The 27089-nt window shown below is 43.5% G+C and overlaps 2 protein-coding genes across 4 annotated transcripts in view; one reads left to right on the top strand and one right to left on the bottom strand.

Moving 5' to 3' along the window:
* Positions 1-10671, top strand: part of HADHB (hydroxyacyl-CoA dehydrogenase trifunctional multienzyme complex subunit beta) — a 35589-nt gene extending 24918 nt beyond the window's left edge. For 2 of the 3 annotated variants that reach the window (XM_004268108.4, XM_033425096.2), the window contains exons 8-16: positions 1260-1447; positions 1787-1967; positions 2939-3060; positions 5150-5229; positions 5309-5356; positions 6065-6152; positions 6477-6551; positions 7159-7323; positions 9905-10671. In XM_004268108.4, coding sequence (XP_004268156.1) covers positions 1260-1447; positions 1787-1967; positions 2939-3060; positions 5150-5229; positions 5309-5356; positions 6065-6152; positions 6477-6551; positions 7159-7323; positions 9905-9940 — 983 coding nt within the window. In that variant the 3' untranslated portion in view covers positions 9941-10671. Of the gene's footprint in view, positions 1-1259; positions 1448-1786; positions 1968-2938; positions 3061-5149; positions 5230-5308; positions 5357-6064; positions 6153-6476; positions 6552-7158 lie in introns of all 3 variants that reach the window. The other variant, XM_033425095.2, reaches the window with a different exon arrangement.
* A 10022-nt stretch (positions 10672-20693) lies between these two features.
* ADGRF3 (adhesion G protein-coupled receptor F3) lies at positions 20694-26393 on the bottom strand. The gene is given in 9 exon segments (XM_049695726.1): positions 20694-21768; positions 21771-21783; positions 21961-22103; positions 22617-22826; positions 23312-23593; positions 23981-24163; positions 24611-24751; positions 25177-25237; positions 26238-26393. Coding segments are annotated over 9 exon segments (2073 nt in total). The 5' UTR covers positions 26322-26393; the 3' UTR covers positions 20694-20812.
* Between the last annotated feature and the right edge of the window lie 696 nt (positions 26394-27089).

Raw genomic sequence — 27089 nt, 5'->3', positions numbered from 1 at the left:
CTGTGTGTTTCAAAAAATAAGGTAATGTTTAAATTTTTTGTTTTTGTTTTTGTTTTTTTTGCGGTACGCGGGCCTCTCACTGTTGTGGCCTCTCCCGTTGCGGAGCACAGGCTCTGGACGCGCAGGCTCAGCGGCCATGGCTCACGGGCCCAGCCGCTCCACGGCATGTGGGATCTTCCTGGACCAGGGCACGAACCCGTGTCCCCTGCATCGGCAGGCGGACTCTCAACCACTGTGCCACCAGGGAAGCCCAAAAGTTTTTGATATTTGACAGTAGTTCTCAACCCTTTTTCCTGCCCTCCGTACCTGAGGACCACAACCATTCTTGTAGTTTCTCCATCAGTAGTGTGGCTGGCTATCTCAGGGATTGTTTATTGGAGGGATACTTCCAGATTTGAGGCATGAGAAGTTTATAACCTGCTAGATTTTAGTTAGGTGATTCTAATATGATACTCCCCCACGAAGATTGTGGCCTTCCTCCCTCTACCATTGTCACAGTGATAAGTCACTGCTTTAGGTGATATAACTCTTTTCCTCTACTTTTTCCCCACATCTAGGCATTTTTATAATTAGTTAGAAATTCTCCTAAAAAACGTAGCAAATCTGTGGGACATTTTGTAGCATCAACCGTTACTGTGAAAAGCCAGGAAACGTGAAAGATATGGTCATCATGTGCTCTCTTAGTGACATCAAGTCCAGGTTGCCACCTAAGGGGTGGCAGGGGGTAAAGCCAGAGGCAGGGATGGGGGCATTCTCCACTCCACGCAGCATGGGACCGCTTCTGGGTAAAGTGACACAATACTTGCCAGTGGCCATAAAGAGGGAAAGGGGCTGTCTGCCATCTAAAAGCCAGAATTTCTCTAGCTTCTAGTAGAAATTGAAATTCTCTTTATAGGAAAAAAGTCATAATGGAAACTAAAGCTGGGAGCATATAAAATATGCCAAAAGTTCTGGTTTAGAATACGATTTGTTTGAGAGTTGGTCCAGTGGATACTTCCGGAAGTTGATGTCCATACAGCCTGAATGAAACTTGTTTTTCTCCAGTGCGTTGAATGTATTTTTAGTCATTTCAAAAACTTACCCTAATCCCTCTGAAGAGTTAAAAACCTTAATTACACATGTTGTACAATGCTAGTAACTATCATACAATTTTTAAATCAAGAAGCCTAAATTTAAAAAAAGGAAAAGCAGCTTAAATTACCAATGGCCTGTTTATCTATACAAGAGATGCTCATGTACCTGTGCCCTGTGCCCTGTAGCTGTCAACTTGATTGCTTCCGGCCAGTGTGACGTGGTCGTGGCAGGCGGTGTAGAGTTAATGTCTGACGTCCCTATTCGCCACTCAAGGAAAATGAGGAAGATGATGCTGGATCTCAATAAGGCCAAGACGCTGGGTCAGCGACTGTCTTTAATCTCTAAATTCAGATTGAATTTCCTGTCACCCGAGGTGAGAATTGTGAACGCTTACATGAAGACTTGTGTTGCCGAAGCACCCCATTGCAGAGATTTAGACTTAGGGGAGACAGCATGGGTTCAGTTATGCTCTAGCAGTTGCAGATTCTATTAGTTACAGGGAAGGGTTAATTGTTTGGTCAAGATGGAAAGAAAGAAAAAATAGTGGTTCGAAGATTTGAATTTGTAAGCCCTTTTTAGAGATGCCCTGCTCAGAAGGAACTTCCCTTGTCTTGGTCTTGATTGATAGTAGACTTTAACTTTCCCAAATAACCCTAGGTGTGGTATAGCACCTGTGAACAGTGTGTCTGGTCCTGAATATCTCGTTTCCCAGCTTCCAGCAGTGGCCGAGTTCTCCACCAATGAGACCATGGGCCACTCTGCAGACCGACTGGCTGCCGCCTTTGCTATTTCTCGGCTGGAACAGGATGAGTATGCACTGCGCTCACACAGCCTGGCCAAAAAGGCACAGGATGAAGGACTCCTTTCTGATGTCGTGCCCTTCAAAGTACCAGGTAAAACAGTTTGCTTCACTTTGTAGGGGAGAATCTCTTAATGCTCTTGATACTTGTTAGGGAGTTCTGGATTTCTTCTAAAACTCCAAAGACCCCGAGTGACTTTCCAGTAAATATGATGGTTCTCTTTCCAAAACACTCAGCCTTTATTCTTAAACATGGACTCAAGTTTCAATCCTTGTTGTAACAGTAGGTAAACATTTTTTTTAAGATTTTATTTTATTATTTATTTATGTATTTATTTTTGGCTGTGTCAGGTCTTAGTTGCAGCACGCGGAATCTTTGTTGAGGCATGTGGGCTCCTCGTTGCGGCGCGCAGGCTTATCTCTAGTTGTGGTGTGCAGGTTTTTTCTCTCTAGTTGTGGTGCACGGGCTCCAGGGTGTGTGGGCTCTGTAGTTGTGGTGCGCAGGTTCCAGGGCGCGTGGGCCCCGTAGTTTGCGGCACACAGGCTCTCTCGTTGAGGCGCGCGAGCTAAGTAGTTGTGGTGCTCAGGCTTCGTTGTCCCAAGGCACGTAGGATCTTAGTTCCCTGACCAGGGCTGGAATGCGTGTCCCCTGCATTAGAAGGTGGATTCTTTACCACTTGACCAGGGATGTCCCTGGTAAAACTTCTAAAAAGAGAAATTTTTATGTCTCCTTTAGATCTTGCAGATATGTTTTAGTTCTTATGTGCATGCCTGTTTTTAAAATTCTTCATTCATATCTCTTCTGTATAGAAGAGCCAAATATGAATGAATATCTTAAGAAAATAGGGTATCCTTTCTATGTTAAATCATTTAGATTATTTCCCAGAAGTCTTAAGAATTTATTTTCAAATTTGGTAATACCTTGATAACTATAAAAGGCTTTCTTTTTAGTGAATATCTGTGGTTTACATTTTATTTGTTCTTGTAATTTTTAAAGTGTATTTCTCTGGAGAAGATATGTAAAGATTGTTGTGCCTTAGAGTTAAAAACTTCATATTTTTATAGGAAAAGATACAGTTACTCAAGATAATGGCATTCGTCCTTCCTCCTTGGAGCAAATGGCCAAACTAAAACCTGCATTCATCAAGCCCTATGGCACAGTGACAGCTGCAAATTCTTCTTTTCTGGTAACTATGTGTGCTATATGTGTTTACTAGTGATCTTTTATATTTGTGTACTCTCAATAGAAAAGCCTGAAATAGAGTTATTTGTGTGTATTATGAATAGAGACTTAAAAATGTACTTTCTCATTACAAAGATAATATTAAAATAGAATTACAGTTTTTAAAGCCATAGTAGTCTCGTGACCCAGTCACCATTCTGTTACAAAACAGCTGTTCTCTTCAGGCACTTCAGCAGTCAAAAAACTTTGACTGCCTGTGCTAGGCACTGGAGATAAAAAGAACAGTTTATTGTAATGTAGTGAGAAAGTGCTGTGAAGGCTATAAGCATAGACTCTTGGGGAAGATACATAGATGGGTGAGTCAAAGAGGCTTCTTAGAGGAGGTGACCCTTGCTCAGAGAATCTTGAAGGAAGAGTACAAGCCAATTCAGGTAGTGTATAAATGGCATTCCAGGCAAAAGGAACAGCAAATGCAAAATCAGGAGTTAGTTATGAGAGCAAGGACCTCTTTGGGGAAAAGCTTGGTTGGAACATAGGATATGAATACAGGGAGTCGTATAAGACTTGGAAAGTAGGCAGAGAGAGTGACGAGATACATCTCCTACCTCTGATTGTTAGAAAATTATGTTTTATGCCGGCCCGCAAATTACTTTCCTATAAGCATCGTGGAATAAATCTACCCTTATTTTCTGTTGTTGTTATTTTACTTATATGCAGGTAGCTTCATGTCCTTGCTTGGGGTTTTTTTCTTCTCCTCAATTGAATGTCCCTGCTGATTCTGCTTCTGCATGGGAGATGTGGTTTCCCTTCTCCTACTACCTTGAGTGTAGTCTTCTGGATATAGTTCATCTGGTCAATGTTTCTTTGACAGTGTAACTCCTCTACCCAGGTATACAGTCTAGAAACATAGGCAAATGTTTGACATATTTGACTTTGGTAAATGATGATTTAATGCCTGCTCTTGAGCTCGGGCAAGGGTGCCTGAAGTGGTTCCAACAGGATGATGTACCGCTCTGTAAAGCCTGAGTGGTGAAGGGCTGGTTAGGTGATTATTTCCAAAACCAAGTTGGATGATAGGGCCATATGGTATGGGTTACACTCCTGGCAGATCTGAGCCCCCTTGATTACTCGTGGGGTGTGCAGAAGGTTCAGGTTTATTCATCAAAAGTCAGAAACACGAATCGTCAGAGGTAATGCATCACAAATACATGGATTTTCAGAGGTTTTGTTAACGCACCACATTCACTGCAATTTTGCACAACTGCACATTGAATATGTTATTGATGTGATATCATTATGTATAGTTACCTGTGTTTCCAGACTTTATGCCCGCCTATCAGTAGTGGCTACATAGCCTCTTCACAGTTACTGAGTTGTAAAACTATGGTCTGATGTGGTAGAAATTGTTTTGATTTTGCAAATTCTAGGGAGTAGTTTCATTTCCTTTGGAATTTTGGGTTTTTTTTTTTTTTTTTGAACTCTTTTTTTGAAGCAATGGTAAAGGGCTTTTGTGAGTGGTACTTCTTTGTCCCCCAACTTCTCAGTTGTCAGTTGGAAGAAAGCACGTGGGGTAGGTCCAGAGAGGGAAGGCCATGGTTCTTATGTTCTCAGCTATCTACCTATTTCTTCTTCTCCCATTGTTATAGTCTATAAATAGAAGAAAATCACCTCGAAGCCACAGGCAGGAAGCAGCTGGGAAACAGTCCAGAAAATGTAAAAATAAATCAGTAAATAAGAGATTTTTTTTGGAGATTGTTTTAATTCATAAAATTCCTCATATTCTGCACTAAAAGCAAAAAACTTTTAGTTTATCATGAACACATATTTCTAGAGTTACCTATTCTCCTCATCCATTTTGATAATTACGGTACTTTCTGAATAGGCTCTTGTACCCTCGTCTTCCAAAAGTGGGTTGGTGTGTGTGTTTGAATTGTGACCTAACGATGGATAAAATGAAAAGGTTGTGTTATATAGAGGCACTGTATAAGTGTCACTGGTTGGTAGATTTAGGAACAGGGCATAGAAGGTGGCTGAATAAAGACCACCAGAGAGGCTGCAGAATTTTAACATTTTTGTTCTGGTCAACATTTCAGACCGATGGTGCATCTGCAGTGCTGATTTTGGCAGAGGAAAAAGCTCTGGCCATGGGTTATAAACCGAAGGCATATTTGAGGTAAAGTAAGTGTTCAAATAAATTACCTCTGGTTTCTTTATTTTAGTACTAGAGCTGACTCCTCTCTTCTCTTACCTAGGGATTTCGTGTACGTGTCTCAGGATCCAAAAGATCAGCTCTTACTTGGGTAGGTAGCATGTGTATCCTAGGATTATAATGAAAAATACTTGGTTACCAATGTTTCTTACGTAGATTTTAAAGTACATTAAGCCCTGAGTTCATAATTGGCTTGTGAGTTGGGTTTTTTAAATAATAGTAATCTTTTATGTTGCTTTATCATTTTATAGTTTTGGAGTCTTTTCCACTTTTTCCTATACTTTTCTACTTATAATTACAATATATATACAATTTTGTATTCTTCTTTTACATTAAGATGTCATAAGCATTTTTTTCATATTGCCACACACTCTGCAACAGTCTTCAGAATAGCTTTTTATAAAAGCCTCCTAATGTTTAGACTCCTCTCCCTCCCTCACGAGGCTCTACCCTCACTAGCCTCCATTATGTCCTTTAACTAGCCATGCCCCTTCTGATGCTCTGCCCTTCGAACTCTGTGTTCTTCTAGCTCTTCACATTATTAATTTGTCCTTCTCATTAATTGTTTACTTGCTTATTATCTATTTCTCTGAGTCCAGAATATCAACTGCAAAGGGCAGAGGCCATGTCTGTTCAGTTTAATATTGTATCACCAACACTTAATATTTGTACAGTAGAATCAGTGAGTGAGTGGAAGACACTCTGATAATTATGTAGAACTCAGTTTGGGGAATATGAAGGAGCTCTTAGGGCAAAAATTAAAGTTTTAATATTGTATCACTTATTTTTTTCTTTTCAGACCAACATATGCTACTCCAAAAGTTTTAGAAAAGGCAGGATTAACAATGAATGATATTGATGCTTTTGAATTTCATGAAGCTTTCTCAGTAAGTCACGTTAAAGACACATATCAAAGGACTATAATTGTTTAATATGAGTAAAACAAGAGTGGAGCTTTATATTTGAAGTACTGACTTACACTGCTGGGAAGGGCATGATGGGAGGAATCCAGGGCTACACACACAGTGCTAAAAAACATACCTTTTGAAGCTGTCACTTTGAGGCCCTTCAAAAGTACCAGATTGTTTCTTTGGGAAATATTCACTGAAAACTGATTTAAAGATTTGCTTAGCTTTAAAGTTAGACAAACTCAAAGAACGCCTTGAGGGGCATTACTAACAAGGTCCTTATTGAGTTATTTTCCTTTCTAGGGTCAGATTTTGGCTAATTTGAAAGCCATGGATTCTGACTGGTTTGCACAAAACTACATGGGTAGAAAAGCCAAGGTAAGTTTCTGGTTAAAAACACACTCGAGGAACTTCCCTGGTGGTCCAGTGGTTAAGACTCTGCTTCCACTGCAGGGGGGCACGGGTTCGATCCCTGGTTGGGGAATTAAGATCCTGCATGCTGTGCAGCGTAGCCAGAAAACAGCTTGAATTTCCAAAGCACTTTAATATTTGGAGCTTTAATACCTGCTAATAAAAATATGAAGAGGTTTAAAAAAAATATATGAAGAGGGTAGGAGCGAGACACGAGAGAGGAGATATGGGAACATATGTATATGTATAGCTGATTCACTTTGTTATACAGCAGAAACTAACACACCATTGTAAAGCAATTATACTCCAATAAAGATGTTAAAAAACAAAAAATAAAATAAAAGCGAAATTTTAGGTTGTCTTTGTTCATCCATTCTGATGTTAGATGAAAAATAAGTGGGCCCTTGGCTTTCAGAATTGATTTAGAATCTCTTTCTTTTGCAGTAAAATAACTTGTGATTTGGCTTAAGTTAGTTACTTCCCTTTATTGCCATTACTACCTGTTAACTACGAGCCTTGTCTGATTCTTAAGTAAACTCATCTTTATATTTGTGTCTATTTTTGTGGGAGCCAGGTTGGATCGCCTCCTTTGGAGAAGTTTAACATCTGGGGTGGATCACTCTCCCTGGGGCACCCGTTTGGAGCCACTGGCTGTCGGTTGGTCATGGCAACTGCCAACAGATTACAGAAGGAAGGAGGCCAGTATGGGTTAGTTGCCGCCTGTGCAGCTGGAGGGCAGGTATGTCACAGAAGCTTCATAGGAGCTTCCAGAAAGTCATTTTCTTGGAAACAAAACAAATTCATCCAAGAATGTTTGATTTAGCTTAATTTGAAACAGTCTTAGAGCAATTTTTCTGATGACAGACAACTGGGAAAAAAGCAGCCCATTTTTGTGGGGAGGGAGTACAACTTTAATTCTGATAGTACTTTGAAAGGAAGAATCTATTTAAATCCAAGTTATTTTTTCCCCCTAAAATAATGTTTATGTTTTTTGTTTATAAAAGTTATATATGCTCCTTATGGAAATTATGAAAATACAAAAAGTATTTAGAAAATAAAATTATAATTACTTATAATCCCCTCATCAGACACTATCATTATTCACACTTTGATATATTTTCTTCTTTAATAATAAAATTTTATCCATTTATCTAGTCACCATGAGACGTTATCCATAAAATCTCTCCAAGTCTTTCTTGAGAACTGAACTATACCTTAATGGAGAATTAATTTGCCTCTGGATAACCTATTGCTGTTTAGCTGAGGAAAATTATGGTTTTCTACAGATTTTTTTTCTATCTGCTTTACTTGTGTTACTGACGAAACTTCCTACCTGCTATAGCATTTCACGTGGGAATAAAATCCAAAAGGAAGGCTGGTTGTAATCTTTTTTCCCAACCCTGATGGAAACAGATTTGATTTTTCTCCAGATAACAGAAACTATCTGTTGCCGACCAAGAGGAATAAGATATGTAAAAGTATAAACATCTTACATTTAAAAGCCTTTATTTATGGCTTTTTCTCAGAGACCTTGAAGAAGCAAGGGATCAGTTATTTTTAGGTTGGAATATTTTAGACTTCACAATCAGAAGTATTTTCTAATCTGTTGTACCTTCATTTACAGAAAACCATGGTAAATCAGGACTGGAGCCCTCCCTCTTATCTTTCTATGCCAAATTTAAATGCGGGGGGTAACTAGTGCATAGCATTGTACACAGTGCATAGTCCACATAGGTTAATGTCCTTTGGTTTTGAGTGTTTGTTCCCTAATTTTTTAATCTAGCACATAGAGGATTAATAACACAATACTAGGTGCTTTTGTGGATGAACAAAGAATAATATCCAGTATTATTACTTACCTCTAGAAGTTTACAGTATAGTGAAGAAGGAGATGATGCATCTTAGAAACTAGATTAAACTTGGCATTGTTTCATCAAGAGCCAAGTGCGTGCTACAAACATGATTAGATCAAAGGAGGAATCCATCATTGTGGATCAGGGTTTCTCAGCTCTGGCACTAGTAACATTTTGGGCCAGATAATTCTTTGTTGCGGGTGAGAGGACTGTGCTGTGTGTTGTAGGGTGTTTAACATGGTCTCTACCCACTAGATACCAGTAGCAAACCACCCCCCTCACTCCCCACCACCCCCCCCCGCCCCCCTGCCAACACACACACAGTTGGGACAACCAGAAATATCTCCAGACATTGCTAAATGTCCTCTGGGGAGGGGAGGGAGCAAAATCACTGCCATTGAGAACCACTGATCTAGTGCAATATAAAAGATTTGGAACATGAAAACAACACAGTTGAAATAAAACAGGAGAAGGAATATTCTACCTTATTATGGGCCCTTCTAGGACAACCCCAAGTCAGTCAATCCTTCCCATCCATATTTTGTTGGCTTGTGCCTGTATCAAGGTATTTAGCAGTTTGTTTTGAACTACAGTGTATATTAGATTGAGGATACAGACCGTGTAGCAAAACTTTGTACCCACACAGTGTTCAGCTTGGTGCCTTATAAATAATAGTTTAATAAATATTTGTGGGGATTGAATTGAATCTAGAAGCAGGGAGATTAGTTAGGCTATTAAGTAGTTTGATAGCAGTCCAAAAGATAGAATGACTATGATTATCAGATAGGATTTAGACTCATGAAATCATTAATTTCTATACTAGGTTTCAACTAGGGAGATAACTTGGATATAGCACTGTGCCTAGTACTAGGAAAGGGATTTTCTACCTTTTTACCTTTGTGGGACCTCAAATCATCATCTTCACCCGCATAGAGTAGTAAAGAAGAGACCAGGTTTTGGAATCATCTGGTTTCAAGTCCTGACCCTGTTACTTAATAGCTTTGTGGATTTGGATGAGTAACTTAACCTCTCAAAGCCTCAGTTTTCTTATCTAGGAGAGAGAGAAGGCTGTTGTTGGATTCACTGTATTGCGTTTATTTTTATACAGCTAAAAGAGCCCCTCTGGCCTATTTTAATAGTAACCACTTACGGAGCATCTACTAGGAGTCAGACTCTTCTAGATAGACTCTGATACACATGTGTGTACATGTATGTGTGTGTATACATACATTGTATGCTATCTAATGCTCACAAAAACACTTTGAAGTGGGCACCATGAACCCCATTTTAGAGAGGAAGTTGAGGTTCAGAATGGCTAATAACTTTCCCAAGATCACACAGTGTTTGAATGGCAGAGCCAGGATTAAGTTCCAAAGCCTATATTTTTCCCATTGTTCCATGCTGCCTCTGTACTGGCTGGATTCATTGCATTTGGTTGCTCTAATTGAACTTTATTTTCCTTTACAGGGCCATGCTATGATAGTGGAAGCTTATCCAAAATAATAGATCAAGAAGAGGTGACCTGGAGTTTCTGTGCAACACTCACCCTAGGCAATGCCATTTCAATGCACTACTCAGTGACATCTGTAGTTCCTAGCTTCTCTTAGGAAAACAAAATTTGTGGCCTTCTGTTAAGTACTTTGCAGTTAAGCCTTGCCAGTGTTCTGAGCTTTCCAATAATCACGGCTTATTACTCTTTCAGGAATTTCTTAGTTACCAGAATCTCTCAACAGTGATAAGTTTAAGCAATTGTGTTTGGTCTCTATTTTTATGAAAGACTGAATGAGTGGTTGCAATTTTGGAAAGAATTTAGCTGAGATTTGGAATCACCTTTGTAACATTTGCAAATTATAGCTCATTCCTATTTGTGACCTAAAGATAAATGTTTTCTATAAAATACAAACCAATGTGCCTAAATTTAACTTAATTATGGAAAGGTAATTTAGAATCTAAACATCACTGAAAATTTACAGTAAATGTTTAGATATATAAATACCATGTTGATTAACCTTAATAAAGTAGAGAAGTATCAGAGAACCATTTGCATTGTTTTATTAGAGGTAAAAGGTGGTTCTCTTGCTTAGGGACAGATTTTGCCTTGGATTACTCATTTGTAACTTCTAACCATTTTAGTCAACCATGAAGCCGCTAGGATCATAAAGAAGGTCCTGCTTTAGAATAACACCATTTTTTCCCCAGTGCCCAATTGAAATAAATTTATTTTATCATTTGGAGATGTTTCTGTTTGCCGGGTTTAATGAAATGTAAAGAAATTTCAAAAATTTGGTCAACATACTAAAAATTCTCTCAGTTTTTTGACAACCGAACTGCATTAAATAACATGTATGCTAGTGCATTGCAGAAGCAAAAGTCTCAGTTGCAACCGTTCATGTGAATTTCATTTAGGTCTGTGAAAGTTACTGGCAATCAGAATCATACTCTAGTTCAGGGACAGATTGGGCAAGGGAGCAAGTGCTAACCTCTTAAAAGGTTATTTGAGAGTCCCAGCTTTATTTCCCCATGATTTCATTGGTGAATTCCACCTAATGTGAGTTTTTAATACTGCAAACCATTATATTTACATATCACAAGTATTAACTCAAGATAAGTTAAATATAAAAGATAAAAAACTTTTTAAGGGGCTTCCCTGGTGGCACAGTGGTTGAGAGTCCGCCTGCCGATGCAGGGGACATGGTTTCGTGCCCCGGTCTGGGAGGATTCCCCATGCCACGGAGCGGCTGGGCCCGTGGGCCATGGCCGCTGAGCCTGTGCGTCCGGGGCCTGTGCTCCGCAACGGGAGAGGCCACGGCAGTGAGAGGCCCGCGTACCGCAAAAAAAAAAAAAAACTTTTTAAAATTTAGAAAAAAAAATACCACTATGACCCTTAGGTTGGGGTGGGAAGAATTTCTTAAATAAGACATTTAAAGTGTTATCATAAACGAAAAGATCTATAAATTGGCCTATGTTGAAATAAGAACCTTTGTTCTTTATATGATAGAGTGGAAAGACAAGCCACAAATGGGGTGAAGATACAGATATAACTTACAAAGGATGTGCATATATATATCATATATATGTACATATATATATCATAAAAGTATATCTTTTATATCTCTATCATATCATACATATGATAGATACCTTACAAGATATATATGATATAGATATATTTTACAAAGGATCCAGGGTGTATACAGAATTCCTGTCAATCAAAAAGAGGAAAGATAGGGACTTCCCTGGTGATCCAGTGGTTAAGACTCTGGGCTTCCACTGCAGGGGGCTCGGGTTCAGTTCCTGGTTGGGGAACTAAGATCCCTCCCGCATGCCGTGCGGTGAGGCCAAAAAAAAAAAGAAGAAGAAAGATAACATCGTAAAATATGGCAAAAGATATTAACAGGTATTTTTTTAGAAAATAATGTACAAATGCAGAATAAACATGAAAAGATGCTCATTAGTAATCAAGAAAAACCAAACCAAGATCATGATGAGGTATTATTTTATACCTACTAGACTGACAAAAATGAACAGGACTGAGAATACCAAGCGTGAGTAAGGATGTAGAACAGTAGGAACTTTTTATACACTGCTGGTGAGAATGTAGATTGATACAACCACTTTGGAAAACAGTCTGGCATTATCTTGTACATTTGAATATGACACATGGTTTATAATCCAGCTTTTTCACTCTTGGGTATATTTCCTGGAGAAACTTGTACATGAGTACCAGGAGACATGTACAAGAGTGTTGATAGCAGCATCTCTCTCTAATAGCAAAATATTGTAAATAACAAATGTTCATCCACAGCAAAGTTTTAAAAATAAGCAAAACTAAGTACATTTCTAGGATGCCTATGTACAAGGTGAAAATATTTTCCAAAACAGTTAAGAAAAAAGAAATCTTACAGAAGAATGCCAAATAATATATGTAGACCCCAGGCTCCAGGAGGTGGATCCTGCTCTTCCCCTCTTGAGTGTGGGCTGGACTTAGTGACTCAATTCCAGTAAATAGAGTGTGAAGACAGAAAACAAGGCAACCTTAACAGTGGAGAAACCTGGCAAACACTAGTTTAACCAAATGACCAAGGTTGTTAGTGGTGCTGTCATGTGGATATCACAGACCTCCTGGTATGAGGTCATCAAAAGGGCCCTTCACCTTAGTGGTATTCTTTCCAAGTACTCATAACCTAGTCGATTGATGAGAAAACGTCAGACAAAACTAAATTGAGGGACATTCTACAAAATTCTTCACCAGTACTCAAAACTATCAAAGTCATGAAAAATAAAAGAATACTGAGAAACTGTCACAGACCAGAGGAGGTGAAAGAGACATGAGAACTGAATGTAATGTAGTATCCTGAGTTGGATTCTAAAACGGAATAAGGACACTAATAAAAAAAAAAACTGGTGAAATCTGGGGTTTAGTTAATAGTTTAAAAAGGAACCCATATATAAATTCACATATAGTGAAATTATTTTCTAGGAGAGTGCCAAGACAATCTTTTCAACAAATGGTGTTGGGAAAATTGTATATCCACATGCAAAATAATGAAATTCGACCCCTGCATTATACCATATACAGAAATTAACTCAAAACAGATCAAAGACCTAAACATAAAAGCTAAAATTATAAAACTCTTAGAAGGAAACAGGGAAAGCTTCATGATACTGGATTTGGCAATGATTTCTTGGATATGACACCAAAAGAACAGGAAAGAGAAAAAAATTGGAGTTCATAAAAATTAAAAACTTCTGTACATCAAAGGACAGTGAAAAAGCAACCTATGGAATGGGGGAAAATATAAATCATATCTGATAAGGGGTTAATATCCAGAATATATAAAGAACTATGCAACTCAAGAGCTAGAAAACCCAATTTTAAAATGAACAAAAGGGCTTCCCTGGTGGCGCAGTGATTGAGAGTCCGCCTGCCAGTGCAGGGGACATGGGTTCGATCCCTGGTCCGGGAGGGTCCCACGTGCTGCGGAGCAGGCCCATGCACTGCAGCTGCTGAGCCTGTGCTCTAGGGCCCACGAGCCACAACTACTGAGTTTGCGTGCCACAGCTGCTGAGGCCCACACGCCTAGAGCCCGTGCTCCACAACGAGAGGAGCTGCCACAATGAGAAGCCCGTGAACCACAGTGAAGAGTGGTCCCCACTCGCCACAACCAGAGAAACGCCAGCATGCAGCAACGAAGACCCAACACAGCCAGAAACAATAAATAAAATAATACATTTATTTAAAAAATTAAAATGAGCAAATAATTTGAATAGATATTTCTCTAAAGAAGATGTACAATGGGCACATGAAAAGGTGTTCAGCGTCACTGATTGTTGAGGAAATGCAAATCAAAACTACAATGAGCTGCTACTTCACTCCCAATAGGATGGCTGCTATTACAAAACCTGAAAATGACAAGTGTTGGTGAGGATATGGAGAAATTGAAACCTTTGTGCACTGTTGATGGGAATGTAAAATTGTGCAGATGCTATGGGAAATAGTATAGCAGGTCCTCAAAAAATTAAAGGTATTGGGTTGGCCAAAAGGTTCGTTCGGGTTTTTTCTGTAAGATGGCTCTAGTAGCACTTAGTTGTCTTTAACTTCATTCAAAACAATTTTGTTAGATTGTACGTGACAGCTGTCACATCAGCGTGCATTTAAAAAAAAATCAAAATTGGTAAATTTTTGTGTAGCCATTGAAGATAGAAGAAAAAAGCAACATTTTCGGCATATTATGCTTATTTCAGGAAAGGTAAAAACACAACCGAAATGCAAAAAAAAAAAAAGATTTGTGCAGTGTACAGAGAAGGTGCAGTGACTGATCAAACATGTCAAAAGTGGTTTGAGAAGTTTCGTGCTGGAGATTTGCTGGATGATGCTCCATGGTCGGTAGACCAGTTGAAGTTGATAGCGATCAAATTGAGACATTAATTAAATCGAGAAATTAATTGAGAACAATCAACATAATACCACGCGGGAGATAGCCGACATACTCAAAATATCCAGATCAAGCGTTGAAAATCATTTGCACAAGCTTGATTATGTTACTCACTTTGATGTTTGGGTGTCACATAGGTTAAGCGAGAAAAACCTTCTTGACCATATTTCCGCATGGGATTTTCTACTTAAACGTAATGAAAACGTTCTGTTTTCATCAATAAAACATTGTGATGAGTTATGAAAAGTGGATACTGTACAAAAATATGGAACGGACGAGATTGTCGGGCAACCGAAATGAACCACCACCAACCACACCAAAGGCCAGTCTTCATCCAAAGAATGAGATGTTTTTATGGTGGGGTTGAAAGAGAGTCCTCTATTATGAGCTCCTTCCGGAAAACCAAACGATTAATTCCAACAAGTACTTCTCCCATTTAGACCAACTGAAAACAGCGCTTGACAAAAAGCGTCCAGAATTAGTCAACAGGAAAAGTATAATCATCCGTCAGGGTAATGCAAGACCGCATGTTTCTCTGATGACCAGGCGAAAACTGTTACAGCTTGACTGGGAAGTTCTGATTCATCCGCTGTATTCACTAGACATTGCACCTTCGGATTTCCATTTATTTCGGTCTTTACAAAATTCTCTTAATGGAAAAAATTTCAGTTCCCTGGAAGACTGTAAAAGGCACCTGGAACAGTTCTTTGCTCAAAAAGATAAAAAGTTTTGGGGAGATGGAATTATGAAGTTGCCTGAAAAATGGCAGAAGGTAGTGGAATAAAAGGGTGAATACATTGTTCAATAAAGTTCTTGGTGAAAAGGAAAAATGTGTCTCCTATTTTTACTTAAAAACCAAAGGCACGTTTTGGCCAGCCCAATAGAATTACCATATGATCCAGCAATTCCAGGTCTAGGATATATACAAAAGCATTGAAAGCAGGGTCTCAGAAATATTTATACACCCATGTTCATAACAGCATTATTCACAATAACTAAAACTTGGAAACAACTCAGGTGTTCACTGATGGACCAATGGATAAACAAAATGTGTATATACATGCAATAGAATACTATGTAGCCTTAAAAAGGAAGGCAGTCCTGTCACATGCTACAACATGGATGAAGCTTGAGGATATTATGCTAAGTAAAACAAGCCAGTCACAAAAAGACAAATACTGTATGATTCTACTTGTCCCAGGTATTTAAAACAGTCAAATTCATAAAGACAGTAGAATGGTGGTTGCCAGGGCTTGAGGGAGGGGGGATGAGGGGTTGTTTAATGGGTATAGGATTTCTGTTTTGGAAGATGAAAATAATTCTGAAGATTGGTTGCACTACAATGTGAATGTACTTAACACTACTGAACTGTATACTTAAAAATCATTAAAATGATAACATTTTATGTGTATTTTACCACAACTAAAAAAAAATTTTTTTTAAGGTAAGGGAAAACATTCAGAACAGAAGTTACCTCTAGGTAGGGGACAGTGGAATTGGATTGGAGAGGAGCACACAGGTTAAAGTTATGTACTATTTCAAAACATTTTATATGTATAGAGAGAGCCATGTTATTTTCATTAGCATGACTGCTACAAAAGATCATCCTTGGCTGTGGTGATTATAGACACCTTCTTGATGTTTGTTCTTAAGTATCTTAAACTGGTTATGTTTTTAAAGATCCCAACTTAAAAGTGTCTCTCTTTTCATGTAAAACTTTAATTAGACCCTCTGTTCCACCAAATAACCAATTGAGAGTGGAGCCTTTATTTGCCCTCATCTTCTTTCATTCAAATTTCAGAAGGTCAGCTCCCCAACTTCTCCCCACCCTCTCCCCACCACTCTGCCCTGCCCCTAGCTGTTTGCTTCTCCACCAGTCTTCTCCCCCATCCTTTCTCAGTTTTGCTTGTTTATCCAGGCTTCTGAAGTTCCGGTCTTTCTTGAGGAGTAAAAGGCGGTAGCAGGGTCTCCCAGGCTTTCTCAGATTTTAATGGATGACTCAGAGTCCCTCTGCCTATATCCGCTGTGGTTTTGGGGGACTCTGAACTGGTTTATTGTGCTTCCTCAATGAAGAGGGATCATTGATGGAGAGGAAATGGGAGAATGTGGGGATTGGAGGACAATAATAGTGAGTAGACATATTATTCTGAAAATAAATAGATTATTGTGAAAGAGAAGAAGCATTTAGACATGTTGGCAGTGTTTGTACTCAATGTCATACTCAAATTGGAGCCCTTTTCCCTTCCACACTTAAAGAACCGTCAGTGATCAATTGATTCCCAAAGCAGAACTCCAAATAGGGAGTTCACAGCTTCCCCAGGAACCCCTAATATAGTCCATCCTTCTGTACAAACTTAAATTCCAGGGCGTATTTTGTTTGTGTTTCTTTGCTCGTCAATATTCTATTTTTAAATATGAAAAACGTTCAGGAAAAAAATTTTTTTAATAAATTTATTTTATTTTTGGCTGCGTTGGGTCTTCATTGCTGTGCACGGGCTTTCTCTAGTTGCATCGAGGGGGGGTTCTCTTCATTGTGGTGCACGGGCTTCTCACTGTGGTGGTTTCTCTTGTTGTGGATCACAGGCTCTAGGCGCACTGACTTCAGTAGTTGTGGCACTCGGGCTCAGTAGTTGTGGCTCGGAGGCTCAGTAGTTGTGGTGCACAGGCTTAGTTGCTCCGTGGCATGCGGAATCATCCCAGACCAGGGCTCGAACCTGTGTCCCCTGCGTTGGCAGGCAGATTCTTAACCACTGTGCCACCAGGGAAGCCCCTAGGAAAACCTTTTGAAAACCATTTTTTTTCCAATATAAAAATAGATGCTCATAGTAAAAAATTCAAACAATATAGAGTAGAAGAAGAAAATGAAAAATCAAGTAGACCTACCCACTGTTTATATTTTGGTATCTCTCCTTTTTAATGTGTGCGTATTTATGTGGGCATATAGAACATAATTGCCTGGTATAATGGTGTTCTGGAACCCTTTTGTTTTACTTAGCTATGTAGCATTTTTTCATATTAGTGGGTGTAGCTATATGTCATCAGTTTTAATGACCACATAGCATTCCTTTGTATGGATATATCCTAATTTGTTTTACCAAGTGCCTCTTTTTTGAGGATGTAAACACACTAGAGTGCACACCCTTTGTACATTTATCTGTTCACTTGTTTACTTATTTCTTTAAGCCTTCTTTTTAGAAATGGAATTGCTGCTATATCTCACCTTCTTGTATTTACCTCCAGAGCATTCTTTTTCATTCCTTTTTTTTTTCCATGGTGAGAGCCAAGTGAACAAAGGCTTAATGTCATTTCATTTATCCATTCTCAAGTGTGCTTTTAGCAGCAGAGCATGCACTGAGTATGTGCAATCATTTGAGAAGGAAAACGAGAACACATATATCTACAGAAGCATACTCAGGAAAGGAATCTGCTGTTTCTCTTCTATATTACTTGAATTTTTCAAAAAAAATTTTTATAATTAAAACAAGACTGTAAATTGTTAATAAAGTGAAAGTGTATATATACACTAATATGTATGAAATAGATAACTAATAAGAACCTGCTGTATAAAAAATGAATTAATTTAAAAATAAATAAATATTTTAAAAAGTGAAAGTGGCATTGAGACCTGACTCTGTTGCCAGGGAAACTAGCAAGGCAAAGCCCCCACGGGATTCCAGTAGCTGCTGCTTCCTGTGAGGGCTGGAACAAGTATGAGGCACAGAGACGTTGCAGTTGTCCTGGGGAGTTGGTGTGTTCTATTTGAAAGAATGATTGAATCCATTTAGAGAAATACTCGAGCTGGTTTATACACAATTAAAATATTCACACAAATCCTTAAGTGGAGATATAGTGTATGTAAGAAAAATATTTTCAATGGCATGTGGTTAGTATATCACTTTTTTATTTTGAAAGAAAACATCCTCATTCCACGTTATAAAAATATCCATGAATTTTTAAATTAACAAACATTCGTCAGAGTTTTTTCATTTATTTACTTTTAAAAATTTTCAGAGTCCTGTCAGCATCCTCTTGTGGATTCTGTAAGATAATTCAGCTGATATCTTGGTGTCCTCTGAAGGCTTTTCTGAAATATTTCTTCTCTATATCTAGTCTTAGCTTGATCCTGTCATTTTTTAAATGTCAGTGTTTGTCATCTTTTCTCCTTAATTCTTGGCAGTCTGTGTTATCTTTCTCTCTACTTTAAAACTTATACCGCATTCTTACAAATGTTCTCATATCAGTGACTTTTTGTATACATGCATACATCTATGAAACTTACATTTTATAGTAATGTATTTTATAGAGATTAAAGAAAGAGGGACCTATTAACTTCACCTTTTCCTAAATTTTGAAAAGAAATGAACCAAATTCTCCCCTTGGCCTCCAATGTTTAGAAGATCAGAGTTCCTGTCAATTAAGCTATCCTTTCTTTTTATCTATAGAGAAGAAATAATCAGACAAGAAATCACTGAATAGTTAAAATAAGATCATTTTTATCAAATATATCTGTAACATGAACTGTTGATTAGTTAAAAACTGGTTGAGGGCTTCCCTGGTGGCGCAGTGGTTGAGAGTCCGCCTGCCTATGCAGGGGACACGGGTTCGTGCCCCGGTCCGGGAAGATCCCACGTGCCGCGGGGCGGCTGGGCCCGTGAGCCATGGCCGCTGAGCCTGTGCGTCCGCAGCCTGTGCTCCGCAACGGGAGAGGCCACAACAGTGAGCGGCCCGCGTACCGCAAAAAAAAAAAAAAAAAAAAAATACTGGTTGAGACAGTTTTACTTGTAATTATTTTGAACTTTGATATCTGTTGATTATTATTTTTTTTTCTGTTGATTATTTTTACAGCAAAGGCAGCCTTATTCATTAGGTAGCTTTAGTTAGTTTTTCATACTTTTCTTGCTTGGATAGTTACAGGTGGGGAACAGGTAAGCTGCCAGAGAGATGCGCGTGACTAATGAAAACAGAAGCCTATCTTTCCCAAGGGCTGAGTTCTGGGAGGCGGAAAGGGTTCAGAGGATTGGCCAGGACCCATCCCTGGATTAAAGGACACACCCTCGACACCCTTGAAGGAACACGGCTCTGCCTGTGGGTCACTCAGAGCTTCTGTCTTCCCCGTGAAAGAGCTCGCCCTAAAGCCTCTGCAAGCTACCCTCTCCTCTGGACACCGGACCCACCAATGGCCGTTCCTTCAAAACAATGGTTTTTCAGGGTGATTAAAAATTCGATAGTGCGAAAAGGAATTTTCAGAGTGAACTGAGTCAAGGGTTGGTGGTGGTGACACTCCCTTCAGCTTTCTGGGAAAAGCAGTGGGAGTTACGCCATCTGCTTTCCAAGGTCTCCACCTCCTTCAGCCCCTCTAGAAATGTCTACTTGAAGAAGTCTTTTTTCCACCCTTTAGGTTGGGACAGGTATATGAAGAGGAGTTTTCTTTTTAGAGCTTTGCTGGAAAGCCCTTTGTACACTCGGCCTCACTCCACGCTGGTCACGCTGCTCCCAAGAATGCTTCTTTCTCACCTGGCATCTTAACTTCGTCCTTTGCTGTGTTCTGGGATGTAGGTTTCATTTGTGGCCTAGGAAGGGGTGGAAAGGCCCAGCTGCAGAGCAATTATTATTATTGCCAGCTCTCCTTTGACGAGGTTGTATCCATTTTTACATTTTCACCTGCCCTCCTGCCTGGGCAGCAAAAATCCTAGGAACTTTGCTCCCAGCTACAGTGACTTCCGTGCGTTCCGATCCTACCTTTTCCCTTCAAATGCTAACTGGAGGCAGATTTTCAGGGAGAAACAAGGGACAATCCAGAGTCACCAGGAGTCCAGGTTATAATCAGGAGCCCAAGAACCTGAATGTGTCCTCTGCCTGGGGTGCTTTCTCTGTTGTTGGAGAGCTTGCCCTAAAACCCCAGTCTTCTCTTGGCTTCTAGCTGTGCCCATCTCCTCTGGGGAAGGCTTTCTGGACAGGAAGAATGGAGGGCTGTTCAGCTAACCGCTGGGGCATCTTCAAGTATGTGGCCCTTCATGCACATCCCACCCCTCCGTCTGATGACCTCTCTCCCACTTCCATCCCTTGAGGCCACCCAGGTCCTAAGGGGACCCCTACAGGTCCGTAAAGCTAGGAATGGTGCCCAGAGGTAGAGGGCACGCGTTCTGAAGTAGAGGGCCACCTGCGTGTCTGCACCCCCATGTGATGCATATTCCCAGACACGAAGGGTGTGCAGTGCAGTGTCATTGTCCCCGATTATTCTTTTGGTTGCAGCTTCTGGGTCAGCAACTGATGCCTATACTGAGAGCTGGTTTAGGTGAGTCCAGCAAAGCCGAGTACCTTGTGTGTGGGCACGGGGGGATTCACGTCATATCCGCATATCTGCATGTGCGTGAAGGCCTCTGAACTCCTGTCTCCACACCCCTCCCTGCCTTCCCTGACCTCCCATGTGTTCCCAGCATCAGGCCTCCTCCACACTCCGCGGCCTTGGAGACTGGTATCCAAGAGGAGAAATGGACGAGAGGAGCAGACACTTGGACTCTAGAAGAGTCTGCCATCTGACAGCCCATGGTGATGTCAGAGGGACAGAAATGCCCAGAGGTGAAGATTTGCCAGCCCACACTACCCAGCTGGCCCTGATGTGGCTCAAGGATCTCACCTCCAGGGCACTGCCGTTGAGCTGTATTCTGGAATGTGCTACCACCTTGGCCAGGATTGTCATGGTGGCCACCAGTGCCAATGAGTCGGTGGGTGGGGTCACCACCACTGCCTGCTCCAGCAGCTGTGCCGAGATCTGTGGTACCTCGTCCACAGGCCAGCCCTCAGCAGCTGAGGCAGATAAGACAGCAGGGGGGTGGGCGTGGGCGAGCCCTGAAGAAGGAGGGGCCACCTCCTCCCCAGTCCAGCTCCTTTCTCCCCAGATCCACGCCCTGTCCCAGGGGAGCCAGAAGCAGAGAAGGGAGCAAGCCACGTGGAAGAAACTGACACCAAGTTTTGTGGGGCAGACCCTTGTTGGGATTAAGGCTTGGGACCTGCACCCTCCCTGCCATGAGCGCTCTGGCCGCTCTGAGGGGCCCACACCTGCTTCCTGGCTCTGCCAGGGCTCCAGTTCAGAGAACCTGAATACCCTTCGGGCTGGGTCTCTGGGGGAAAGGACTCTAAAGTTGGGTCCTGAGTGAGGAAGGGGTAGGTCGTGGAGGAGGGGGCACGTGGGCAGCAGGGTCAGAAGCTTTACCCGGGCTCTAAGAAGCAAGGCCAGGAGCCCCGTGTCCGTGCAGCTGCTGTGGATGGGCCCCCAGCCCCCCTCAGGCCTACAAGGCCTCTTCACCATGCCCCTCCTCTTCCCGGGACACGGGGCCTGTGCCACATGGCCAGCCTTGGTGACGTTCCAGGCAATAGTCGAAGAGTCCTCAGGGCGGTGTTGTCTCCATTCTGAAAATGATACCAGGGAAGGCTCAGCAACCCAGTCTAGCCCGAGCCTTTCCTTGGGCAGAAACCCATGCAGTGTGTGGGGTCTGGCCCTGTTGCCCAGCACAGGGAGACATCAGGAAGCAGCTCCCAGGATGAGCAGGTGAGAGGTCAGCCACCTGGACCCCAAGCCCCAAGTACCTGGATGACGGTGACAGAGACGGCAACCCTGAGAGGGCTCAGTCCCGGGCTCTGCAGGTCACAAGTGCACGTAGTGTCGGCTGCAGGGCAGCTCTGAACAGCCAGCACGAAGCACTGGGAGTCCGGCGTGTTGAATAAGCAGGCTGAGGGGGAGACAAGAGAAGGGAACGGTCACTGGGCCAGGGACATACCGAGACCCCAGGGGTCTGAGGGGTGCCTCGGCAATCTTTCTAGCAATTTCAGAAGGGGATGAAGCGGCGAAGATGAGCTGAATTGTATGTGGGCATCAAACTACTGAAGGAAGAGCTTGGATTCGGGGGGAAGGGGACACTCCCTGGGCATCTCTTACTAGTTCCAGGCCCTGAAGCCACAGTGAACGCGTTTGTAAAATGGGACCATCATCAAATGAACCTCACAGAATAATATCGTGTGAGTTCACGGAGATCGTGTGAATGAAAGCATTATGCAAAAGTTGTCTACACACGTATGCTTATTGTTGTATGAACAGAATTGGGGTAAAAACAGATTTGGACTTGGACCCTGAACGCCCAGGTTGAACTGCAACCTCTGCTTCCAGGGAGCTGGAGAGCCAGCTGCCTGGGGGCAACTAGCTGCCCCCTCTCCCCTGAGCCCTGCCAACCAGCCCCTTTCCATACCTTCATTGCCGTCTCTGGGGCTCCAGGAAGCCGTGTAGCCCAGGTGGGCACTGGGGATGCAGCAGCTCAGCTGGAAGCCAGGGGAGGTGGCACAGGAGATGGAGAGCTGGTCTGGGAGCCCAGCCACATCTGTCACCTGCAGGGGCACCCTCACCATCTGGTGCAGCTCCCACCTGAATCCCCGGGCCTCAAAGCAGCATATGTACTCACCTGCAGACACACACCCGCTGCACCTCCCGGCCATTTGGCCCCCACCTGCGCCACAGGGTCTCTGCTGCTTCCCCAGCCACACCCTAGGTCTGCCCTCTCCATCCAGCCTCAGCTTAACCCCAGCAGGAAAGATCCCTGTCCCCCAAAGGATTTCTAGGAGGAAGACGAGATCCTGACCCTTTGTTATTAGCCTGTAGCCATGCATCCTAAGGTGAACCTCTCTGCCCCCAGTAGATGCCCTTCCTGCACCACCTGCTGCCATTTCAACATCGTGAAGAAAAACCTGCATCTGTTCTCAGTTGAAATTGAGACCACGCTTTCAGCGTTCTCTCATTATAATTCTTCACATCAATGGGCCTCTTAGCCTTAGTTTCCCCAGAGTGAATAAATGGAGATAAGGGAAAAGAAGAGAAGAAAAGACAAGAAGGAGAGGGAGGAGGGAAAAAAAAAGGGGAGGAGAGAGGAGGGAAGGACAGGTGGCCTACCTGCCCATTTATGGGAGATGTTGACAATGCTGAGGACAGCCCGGTTCCGGCTGGAGGTCAAGGACACACGTGACCCTGCCCGCAGGAGGATGGGGCTGGGGCTCCCTGTGGGCCACAGGAACCAGTTCAGGTTGGTGGTCTCCTGGCTTGTGAGGAGGGTCAGGTTCAGGGTGTCGCCAGGCGTCTGCAGCCAGGAGTTGAGGCTCAGGGCCGCGGGGACTGCGGGAGGCAAAAGATAGGACCCCCGGAGCAGGAACTTGCGGCCCTTGAGGCAGCTAAGCTCTCCCTCCTTCCCCATCTTCTGAAGCCCATCCCTCCCCACCTAACATTTTCTGTTCTCTTTTGTCCCTGGAGGAGTGTGGCTGCCGCAATCCAGCCTGGAAGACCCTAACTGTCAGTGGGAACCAAACGGGGAAGCTTTTTGTCCTAGGACTCCCCCTCCCCCAGGGAGGGAACTTCCTCTCTTTGTCCACCTGTCCCGGAGCCCTGTTGTTCATTGGAGTCTCCCTCTTCCTGTCCCAGGCGCAGGGCCTGTGATCTTCTGCTATGATGCCTGGCATTTTCTCTCACCCAGAGGAGCCACTAGCTGGCAGAGATACGGGGGTCAGAGAGAAAAAAACACAGAGAGGGTTCCTTTCACTCAGGGCCATTGGTTTTCACGTTCCCAACCCTCCTCACCAGGTGGCAGCAGCTGGCAGTACCCGGCTTCAGCAGGGCCGAAGACAAGGCAGCCACAAGGCCGGTGCTTGACGGGGGTTTGGCAGGGCCGGTGATGGGAGCAGACGCTGGTGTTCCACTGGTACCCGGAGAGGCAAGCACAGTAGTTACACCCCTTGTGGGTGACATCGCACTCTGTGACAGAGGGAAGGGGGATAAGAAGTGAGCAGGCTGTCTGGGAAAGCCCAGCGCCTGATGCCTGTGAGGCTCTGAGGCTGGGTATCGTGAGCAATCCCAAGGTCACAGGCACCGCCTTCTCAGCCTGAGTTCAAAGCATCAGCGCGTGTGGGGCAAAGGCATCAGAGGTGGCAGTGGCGAGGCCCGGGCCCGTGGTCATCTTCCCCTTAGGCCTCTGCCAAAGTTTAGAAGATGGGATGTGGGGCAGGAGGGGGAGGTCTGTCTGATGGGAGGTGAGGAAGGAGCTGGGCCACACACACCCTCCAAGAAATAGGGAGGGGCTCACAGTACCTCAGACGAGGGGGCTGCGGGAGGGCTGGGCTCCTTGCACTCTGAACCCCCTTCCCATGCAAGCAGCTAAGAGCCACTGAGGAGCAGGGGTCAGTAGAATTCCCGCCACCCCACCGGCTGTGAGGCTGAGGCCAGTGAGAGTTACTGGGGCGGAGGAAGCCGAGGCGGTGGGGAGAGTCATGGGCCCAGAGAGTGCCGCCGGCTGGCGCTCACTTGAAAAGTACAGCTGTACATAGACGGAGACCAGGACCGATTCTGTAGGAGAGGGGACAGCTGGAGAGGAGAGGCAGCTACGGGCCTGTGGCCTTTGGGCCCCATACCTCGCTGTCCCCGCCAGGAAGCAGAGCACATCGCACCTCCCATAGCCTGTCCAGGTGCAGACAGGGCCCAGGAAGGTGGTCACTGCTCATCCAGCTATGGTGCCTTCACACGCGCTGTCTCATATCACCCTCCCAACGACCCCCTTCCGTGGGCAAGACTCTCTAAAAGGAAGGATCTTCTCAAGGCCTCACAGCTAGAGAACTGCGTTCAGACCTGTGTGACCAGCGCCAGACCCAGTCTCTCTCTTAACCCCACTTAAGCCCCCTGGCTGTGCCCTCTTCCAGACCTTTCTTTCTTTCCTTGCCTCGTTCCAGGCTCCCTGTCCCCCTCCCCCCTCCTCCTCCTGTCTGTCCACTCACCACCTGCTCCACGTTCTTGGTCCAATTGCTGCCCTGATTCCCCTCCAGCCTGACCCTGTCCCTGGAACAGAGCACAGGGGAGAGACCTCTGAGGAGAGCTGACTCCGCATTTCTCCCGGGGACACCTTCTTCCCCAAGCCGCTCCGGTGCCCGCCTGGCTAATCTGGAAGGACTTGGTCTCTTTGAATCTCCTCTTTTTGCCTGGAATCAAGCGGGCACCTCAGGAGGGGAAAGCAGGCTTCTGGTAGGAGGTGCAGGGATGCAGCACCAGGGATCCCGCCCAGGCCGGCAAAGCCCACCTGAACCCAGGAACCAGGTACACCCTGGAGAGTCAACATGCTTTGCTTAATTCCTTCCTGAATGTACCCGTCCCCGTGCCTCCAGGCTAATTGAAATGGCTGGGTCTGGAGCTCCAGAGGGGGCTGGGGGCGCTGGGCAGAGCTGCCTGCGGCCCAGAGGCTTGGGGGCTTTATTCCCTCCATAGGCATTGCCATGAGGGTGAGTGGCAGGCAATACCTTAGTCTCTGGTGCCTGTAAATTATTTCCTCACCAACTCCTCCCTCTCTCAAAACTGTGTGTGGGTGAGGAGATCAGTCTAAAAACAGATATTGATCTAGATAAGGATGTGGCTAGAGATAGAGATATCCACCTGGGAGAAAACACAAATCATAAAGTGCTAAACTAACTCTGCTGCCTTTCCTCAGATTCTCTCCTGTCGTCTACGCCAAGGGTTCCCAAGTTTGGAAAGTTTTTATTTTCGTTTTTAAATTGCAAGCCTGACTGGATGAGCCTTTATCCAGAGTGCAGCAGGCATCGCTGGTGTTCACGGAAATTCAAATAAAGAAACAGAAGCTATCCCCACACCCTGAAAAATAAGGCTGAACTCTCGGAGATCTTATAACAAACCAGCCTTTTTAAAAATACATTACTTCCTCTCCCTCCAGCCCTCTCGCCTCCATTCATCCTTTCATCCCACATCTTGCTGCCTCTCACACCCAGGGGCCCCTGTCGTTACCTCTGCAGATCTTCCCAGGGTCTTCCCTCACCCCAGTCTTACTCACAGGCTGGGACTCTCGGACAAGTGGTGATCCCACCAGAGGGAGAGTCATGGCCGGGAGTAGCACAGGGGCAGCCGAGCAGACCATGGCTCAGTGAAGCAGTCTTCAAGAGGCCTCCCGCTGCTGCATGATGCAAATTTCCTCAGAGAAGAGCTGGCAGGGCCCTGCACAGATGGGATGGGAGGGAAGAGTGGAAGGGAGCCAGAGGAATTTACAGAGGAAGTGCTACAGCCCATGCTACAGTCAAATGCGCGTCCAGGTCACTGTGGGACCACCTGGAGCCCACACACCCCGGTGAGAGAGGCCTGCCCAGGTTCCCTGCTGGGGTCTGGGCCAAGCACTCAGTGAGCAGGGGAGGACTTGGGGGCCCTAGGTCACAACCAACCATGTATCAAGCCAGGTACAGTCACATCCCCAAGGATCTGGGAAATCTGGATTGTTCTGGAACTCCCGGGAAGCTGGGTCATTGATCAAAGAGCCAAGGTTAGAAAAGGCAAATATTAGAGCTGATTGCTATCCTAAAATAATTTCAAGATAGACTGGAGTCTTAAATGTAACAAAGAATCTGGAAAAATACCGGGATAAATTATCAAAATAATTTTGAAGTGAGGAAGGCTTTTCTAAACACAACACAAAACCCAGAAGCCAGAAAGGAAATAAATTAGACTGTATACAAAGTTTTAAATTGGGGGTGAAAAGAATGTTGGGTTAAAAAGGCAAAAGACAACATGTTTGTAGGACGGTGATTGAATAAAGGGCTAATCTTAACACAGGAATTTTTTATCTTACACATCATTAAGAAAATGGGCAAAAACAGGAAAAAGTGTTGCCGAAATATCGGCTTCCCTGTGCACC

This window comes from Orcinus orca, chromosome 13 (assembly GCF_937001465.1).
Source record: "Orcinus orca chromosome 13, mOrcOrc1.1, whole genome shotgun sequence".
NCBI classification, from domain to species: Eukaryota; Metazoa; Chordata; class Mammalia; order Artiodactyla; family Delphinidae; genus Orcinus; species Orcinus orca.
The sequence above is the reverse complement of the archived record's forward strand: the minus strand, read 5'-3'. Positions and strand labels throughout refer to the sequence as shown.